This window comes from Chiloscyllium punctatum, chromosome 32, assembly GCF_047496795.1.
Source record: "Chiloscyllium punctatum isolate Juve2018m chromosome 32, sChiPun1.3, whole genome shotgun sequence".
Classification (NCBI taxonomy): domain Eukaryota; kingdom Metazoa; phylum Chordata; class Chondrichthyes; order Orectolobiformes; family Hemiscylliidae; genus Chiloscyllium; species Chiloscyllium punctatum.
This window is the reverse complement of record NC_092770.1, coordinates 70,019,551-70,027,552: the sequence shown is the minus strand read 5'-3', so window position 1 is coordinate 70,027,552 and position 8,002 is coordinate 70,019,551. Positions and strand designations below refer to the sequence as shown.

The following is an 8,002-nucleotide window of genomic DNA, read 5'->3' as shown; positions in this document are numbered from 1 at the left end:
TAGGAATCTGTCTGGGACTACTTGTTTCATTTGTAACATCAACAATTTTAAGAGGGGGATGTGGCATTGATGGCCAAGGCAGAAGTACATAATACTTAAACATGTAAAAGATCAAAAATACAGTAACTCAAGATTGTAATCTTTGAGGACTACCCTCCAGTGGTATTGATAGCCCTTCCAACCCCAATTAAAACATGGTGTGGGGTGGGTGGAGGGAATGTAAATTTTATCAAGTTCAAAAGATTCTTCAGTTTAGAGCCTGACATGTTCTAACACTGTAGAACTAAAGGTGAAATCCTAGTAAACAAAAACTAATTCTGCAATCTATAAGAGACAGAGACACAGTGCACAGAACTTCAATTTCAATGGCTTTATTTACTGTTATACTTTATGTGACTGTCAGTACAATACTCTATTGCTAGTCACTGCCACCCAGAGGAATTCTTAGGCAATTTTTCTTTCTTTGCTCTGAACAATGTTCAAGACAGTTTGTCATATGATACCATCACAGAATAAAACAGTAGATGGATTAAGTCAGACTTGGTATTTGATTGCTCTGCAGTACCAACTACTCTGGTTGCTGCACCAGCACAGTTTCTTCATTCAGGCTTCCTCAGTGTATCTTTGTTCCAGAAACAAAGTTCATCTACATTCAATTTACCTATAGCAGCAAGTAATATCCAGTACAATTAACAACACATTCCTTCATATAAGTACGTGCACACATATAAAAATGAAATAAGATTGTGAATTTCTGAAGAAAAATAGTCACAGAAAATTGCAAACTGCAAGAATGCCTCTTTCAAATGAGCAAGATAATTTGCGTAGTTTTGTTGAATTGCTTCCCTTGCCTCCAATTTTTCAAACATGTGTGTACCAATCCCCTCGTTGTGAAGCTAACCTGAAACACCATTGCCATGTTTCTTGGCTCTGTAAGGTAATAAACTGTGCTGGTACCTGGAAAATTTTCTAAAATTCTGAAGTATCCTCCCAAAGAACAAGGTGGAGAACTAGTGACCTCTCACTATTAAAACCAAAGGTAGACTATTTCAGTTACTTTGCTGCTAATTACAAGTTCATTGTTCACTCATGCTCCAGCAAACTGGTGCACCTCAAAACAAAAAAAAATCAAACAGCTAAATAAAAGCTGCTCCACATGAAGAAGCATCAATTGCATCTAGAACATGGGTGATATTGTTTTCATAGCCCTAAAATCAAGTAACGAGGTTAACTAAATTCTTCATTAAATGGGCTCCTTATGCATTCAGGGACACTTGAGCTTCTAGATTACACAAAATTATCTGGCAGGATTACTCAAACTACCCTTGTACCCTTAATTGTCTAAATAGTACTCACTGAAGCTAAAGCTTTAGAATCTCTTGACAGTCAGTGATTTATTTAATCGATCTTGCTTTGAACATAAAGCAGTTTACATAAACTAAACTTTTCTTTTTGGAAGTGAGGAGCATTAACAGTTTTCTTTCACTTCAACAATTGTGTGTTTTGGCTTTCTGCCTTCACCTCACCAAGGCATTTACTTCCTCACTACAGAAATGCATTCAGTGCCTTAGTCCAGAAACCATTATTCTTGAAAGTCTTCAAACAAAATGCAGTCAAGCTTAGGAAAGAATATAATCGTATGATACAGAAAAGACCCTTTCACCTAGAGTGTACATCACAGCCAAGTTTGATCTTATCCTCACCCAGCGTGCACATAATCCTGTATAATGATGAAAGCCAAGGAACAGTGTCTGACATTCCCACTTTACATGCTGAAGCCAACCACAACATTCCTATGACAAACCTCAGCAGCCAACTCTTAAATTTCTATCACACCCTGAAAAAAAACCAAGCCAGTTTCTAGCAGATAACACAACACAACCAGCCAAACCAGAGAAATTTGTGCTGCCTATAGCCAACATTAATGAGACTCTTCTACTCAAGAAGAAAAAAAATAAGAGATGCTGCTAAAGTGATGCAAGAGAAAATGCTTTCTCACAGCAAGTAATTCGGGAAGTGGGAATGCACCGCCTGGAAACATGGTGCATCCATGTTCAATTGAGGCATTCCAAGGATGATTATCTGGATAGAGGTTAAGTTTAAAGAAAAAGCCAGGAAAATATAGATTACTAAAAACCTAGATAAAAGCAACACACTGTGGATGCTGGAAACATGAAATAAAAACAGAGGATGCTGGAGGAATTCTCAAGGTCTTCCTCCTTCAGATCCTTTACACCCCAGCTGCTGACTTGACACCTCCTGGCAACTGCCCATCAGTCGGTCTCAAACTCCATATCCCCTGCCAGACCCAGTATCTCCCAGCCACCCTAAAATACCCTCGATCACTTACCTGGCCCTTTTCTCCATCTTGTGCCCAGGTCCTAGCACCTCATCCCTGCCCACCTAGCGCCCAACCCTCACACACTTACCTCATGTGCTTACCTTTTCACAGGAGCGGTCAGTCTGCCCATGATGCTGGATGTTTAATTTACAGGACATGACATCTGATTGCCATGAGAAAAGGGGATATAGTTAACCTTCCCTCAACTATCCTGCACTATAAGAAACCTATCAGCTTTGGGGGTACAGGAGATCAAAGTCTCCTGTTAAAAATGTGGAATTCTTAATACAAACAGAAGCCGAGTGGTAATCTCAGTGTAATTCCCACACTCCTCATAAACCTGGGCCCCACAATCTTTAAAAATACTGCTTTACTGGATAGAACTGTCAGATTTGCCACACTCCATCTAGTGGTCAATGGTTCATCAGTGCACTTTGGCAGCAAACTTGCAGAATCATTTACACTCAACATCTCAGGCTGAGGGTGGGAAGAGAAATGAGACAAGGCTGAAGAGCAAGGTTGAGAGGGGAACAAAACTGGGGGTCAACGATCAGTCAGGCGGTTGCGTGAGAAGGGGAGGAGGGCAGTAGAAAAAGGTGGCAGCAGATGTGAGTGGGGGATGGGAGGTGGAGAGGGACTGGGGTGAGACCAGAAGTGCTAGGAAACAGTTTATTTGAAGGGCTGGCCGCAACAGAAAGTTTGGCAAACTACATTAAAGTGAAACAGACAGCATCAAAAAAAATATTGACACCATTACCAATATTAATGTCAAATAATATTAAGCAAGTCAATGTTTAGCAGAGACATACTGTATGCAACACAACTGAATGCAATTTTGCTTCCTCAAAAATAGCATTTTGCTTGACCTCAAGACTAGTTACACTCCCAAGTAATTCTCCCTGTGGAATAGCTGAAAAGGAGAATTTTGCTTATCGGTCATTTCAGATTGGTAGGCATTCACTGCATTTATTTAGTGCAAAGCTTTACTAAAACTATTCTTGTGCTTCATTTTGGAAAAATATCAATTTTGTTGTTACTATAGGATATTATGGTTGTATCATGCTCAACCTCTTATGGCAACAAAGGATAGGTTGAGAGTTCTCGGCCTTTTCTCGTTGGAACGGCGAAGGATGAGGGGTGACTTGATAGAGGTTTATAAGATGATCAGAGGAATAGATAGAGTAGACAGTCAGAAACTTTTTCCCCGGGTACAACAGAGTGTTACAAGGGGACATAAATTTAAGGTGAAGGGTGGAAGGTATAGGGGAGATGTCAGGGGTGGGTTCTTTACCCAGAGAGTGGTGGGGGCATGGAATGTGCTGCCCGAGGGAGTGGTAGAGTCAGATTCATTGGCGACCTTTAAGTGGCATTTGGATAGGTACATGGATGGGTGCTTAATCTAGGATAGAAGTTCGGCACAACATCGTGGGCCGAAGGGCCTGTTCTGTGCTGTATTGTTCTATGTTCTATGTTCTATGTTCTATGTTCTAACAAATCTAAACATGCGCACATAACAGGGTAACTATAAGGGCATTTTAGCCAACAGCTATTCATTTAAATGCTGATGTAAATCGGAAGTTCTTCAGCAATTATATCCTTACTTCTGTATAGCCAATAATAAAAAAAATTACATGCTCCAAGTTTTCAGTAAACAATGATACAATTAAGACAGTAGCAAAGGGACTTCTAATTTTTGGGTTTGTGAAAGATGTTGCATCCATGAACCAAAATCCCTATACAGATGTCATAGCCTTAAGAGTCCAAGATGTTCAATTAAAATATGACCTTCCCTTCAGTGATGTGGCATAATTCCAGTCCAGGCAAATTTAGCAACTGGTGAGTTGGTCAGACTGGTTCAATATGGATTGTTTGTCCTGTCACACTCAGGCCTACAAATGCATTGTAACAGGTGACTCTTTGCTAACATTACAAATAGAATTAGAATAAACACCTGCAAACTTTTCAATAGACATCGTATGAAACAATGTATCTGAAAACAAATCAATTTGAATGACACCACACCTTTGCTACATCACTCTTTCAGGTAGAGTGATAAATCAATTTGAGAGAAGGACAGAAGCACATTCCTTGGCTCCTCCAAGGGAAGATTCTCCCACAAAACCTCCTAGGCCAGCTCCTACCCATTCTTCCAGAGATCCAAGAACTCTGAGAAATCAAAGAGATGATGTTTGTCACTTGAAAATCCAAGTATCTGAAACAAAGAGCTCCATATGGTTCTTAATAATCTGTCAAAAGTCTTTGACTGCATTGACCATATAACCCTTTTGAAGGTACTCCAGAGAACTGTGTGTCTAGCTAAGTTTGTTACTACCATGCAAATCCTGCATGACAGGATGAAAGCAACCATCCCTTGCAATGACTGGAGTCCAAACTGTTTTGAATCTGCTCAGCACACAGCTAGGCTGGTCTTGGAACGTACTCAGAGCCAACTTCAACAAGGGAGTCACCAATTCCAATTTGATAAGAAGCTTTTCAAACTCAACAGGCTGAAGACAAAGGTGACCCCCAAGCAAATCCAAGACTTAAAATATGCCAGCAAGTCTGTAGTTGTGCCCACAGCACCAGTAAAAGTCAGACCACCCTCAACCTTCACACAGACACACACAAACGTCGACTTCTCAATTAATACCAGCAAGAGTAAAAATTCACTACCAGCCCTCCCCTGGACAGGGCTTGTATTTTAAAAAAAACATTGGAACTTGATACTAGACATGGTCTCACAATTTGTCAAAAAGAAAAATAAGCTTGTATTAGTTTACATCCAGGTCAGGTCACACACTACAGCAATGAGAAGGCAAAACTGCTTGACAGCTGACTATCAAGCAGGCTCCCACCGAGTATCTTCCCATTTCAAACAACTCAAATGATTGAACTCAAAATTTCCTGAAAATTGGTAATGTAAAATTATGCACTTTTACAATCAATACAATGGATTTTCACAACTGAGAAATAAAATAAAGTGAGTGATGTTCGGATATCTCAAAAAAAGAGATCTTGTCATTCACTGCTGGTATGCATCGTTTCCTATACTTGAATAACTTCTCCTGACCCTCAACACCAAACAGCTGTCCTGTCAAATTGAGATGAATTTTAACAAATTAAAACTTGTGTTGCTGCAATCTAACTGAACAACCCAAAAATTGCCAAATCTAGAAAACAATTTGTCACCTTACTAAAATGTTAAAAACCTACTATACTTCAATGCTTAACATTAGTAAGTCACAATCTTTGGTCATTTTAAGATTGTTATGGACCAATAATTAATCAAAATGGAAACTTTCTGCAAGGAAAATAATTAACCACTGTAGCTAATTGCTGTATAATTCGCATCAAGAAAGGCTAACAACTTTTAAAGAATACACAGCTATGGACAGTAAATGATGCTATAGAGTTTGCATATTCTTGCCATTGTTCACTTTCCAATATACATCTTCTATATTTCTAAGGGCACCCCAAAATAAAATTATACTTCAGCTGAGCATATTGGACTTAAGTGCAAACAGTTTGCTGTACCTACACAGAAATTTTCTTTTAAACAGAATCCACAATTTTATGCATACATATACACAAAGTCTCTATCATGGTTAAAAAAAAAATCTTCTTAGATCTATTGCTTTCGCCTGTGAATGACTATCAAAACATTTATATTTTAATGAACATGTTAAAAACCAATATACTATATAAGAATTAGATATAAATTAGTTTTCTCTTGCTATGAGGATATATTTCCGTTACTGTTTCTAATTTCAGTATAAGTGTGGTGCAGTTAATCATATTTTCTTGCAATCTGTTTATAGATATGTAAAGATTTTGGAAGTGACAATCACATGCAAAAGTTTAGCATCACCCTTAAAAAACATATAAAAAGGACAAGAAAAGAAATGTCATTGCCTGCTGGTTTCTTCATTCTCTAATTGATTTCAGGAATGCACAGCAATTAGAATTTGTGATCCTAAAACAGAAAGGTCAGGTTATATACAGCAGAGTCTTTGCAGGAGAACAATACAGTGTGTTCCATGGCATGTTGCTCTCTCCTTGTTCCAATCAAAATTCTTCTGGTTCCTGCTAAGCCACGCCATCAGAGATCTGTGAGTTCATAACAAACATACACCACTCTACAGTAGTATTATAACTGTACCATGATTTTCAATCAACCTGTTCCTCTGTTCCCATAAAAGATTGGTCAGTTGCAAGATCTATTCACTCTTGTGAGCACAGAGCACGTTTCACCAAGGTGTTAGAAAGCAACTTGCCATTCAATGTTGGTAGAGCACATTGCATTTCTGCCAGAGTGGCTGGAGCACCATTCTGGAATGATGTACCATTTTACATTTTGGTACGTAAAAATTTATTCATCTCTTGGTTTAAACTTCATTTCACAGAATTGCTCCTAATTTCGTGCCCATGCTGCTTTGGTTTCCTATTTCTTCACAGCTGCTATTTGCTCAATGATTTTCAGTGTCTCGGCTACCAAACTGAATCTTCAAACGACAAGAATCCCAAAAAGTCAATTTATTGACATGTCATCTGGAATTATCTGGGTAGAGAGGATTTGAAAAAACAAACACAAGTTTAATGTGCTGTTTGATATCATGTTTGTTAAGAAGTAGTAATAGCATGTCAAATTGTTTAAGCCATCGTACAACCAGCAATCTTGGCTAATTAGTAAAAGGTAGTAATGCCCTTTCTTCATAATGGCATTTCTACCACGTATATTTATTTCCTGGTTATTCCGCCTACCAATGAGTCAGCAAAAGCAGCTTTTTCTAAAAAAAAACTTAGCGCATTAATATTCTATAGTACTTTCATGATCATACTGAAGCTACAGCAACAGAATTACTTTCAGTCTCTTGTTAGACAATATAACAAAAAGGGAGAGTGCTGTTGAAACTTTTCATTACGCACTCATCAGGACAGGTGCAAGAATGACAAATTTCAAAGGGATCAACAGATATACATGAGATTGGTTGATATGTCAAGTTTACTTGTTCGAGTGGTTACCATGGAAGATGTATTATGGAACAGATTCTCTGAAGCTTTGCTTATATTCAAAAACGTTGGCTGATTCAGATTGGTCAAGGCATTGACATAGGAAATGTGACAGAGGAATGCTGTCTCACAATGTTTTTGTGTAATCATAAGAGATTAAATACCTATTTGCACAGGATAGGGCCCTGCTAATTTAAAAAAAATACTACTTCCCTGGTGCAGTCTATGTGACAAAGACTCATCTTCACTGATCTGTGGACTTGCTCACCCAGATCCCTCTGCTTATCGATACTCCTAAGGGTTCTGCCATTCACTGTATAATTTCCACCTGTACTTGACCTTTCAAAATGCATCACCTCACATTTGTCTGGATTAAACGCCATCTGCCACTTTTCTGCCCATACCTCCAACTGATCTATATCCTGCTGTATTCTGGTGACTATCCTCTTCATTATCCACAATTCCAATCTTTATTTCGTCTGCAAACTTACTAATTAGATCAGCTATGTTTTCCTCCAAATCATTCATGTAGATCTTAAACAGCAGAGATCCCAGCACTGACCCCTTTGCAACACCAATAATCACAACCATACATTCTGAAAAGCATCTTTCCACCACTACCCTCTGTCTCCTAGGACAAAGCCAGTTCTG

At 38.6% G+C, this 8,002-nt stretch overlaps 1 protein-coding gene across 7 annotated transcripts in view; it reads right to left on the bottom strand.

Annotated features, from left to right (window-relative positions):
- Positions 1 to 355: 355 nt before the first annotated feature.
- LOC140458259 (zinc finger protein 800-like) overlaps positions 356 to 8,002 on the bottom strand; it is a 117,089-nt gene continuing 109,442 nt past the window's right edge. For all 7 annotated transcript variants that reach the window (XM_072552653.1, XM_072552647.1, XM_072552648.1 and 4 more), the window contains one exon: positions 356 to 6,899. In XM_072552653.1, the coding sequence (XP_072408754.1) occupies positions 6,886 to 6,899 (14 nt within the window). In that variant the 3' untranslated portion in view covers positions 356 to 6,885. The remainder of the gene's footprint in view (positions 6,900 to 8,002) is intronic.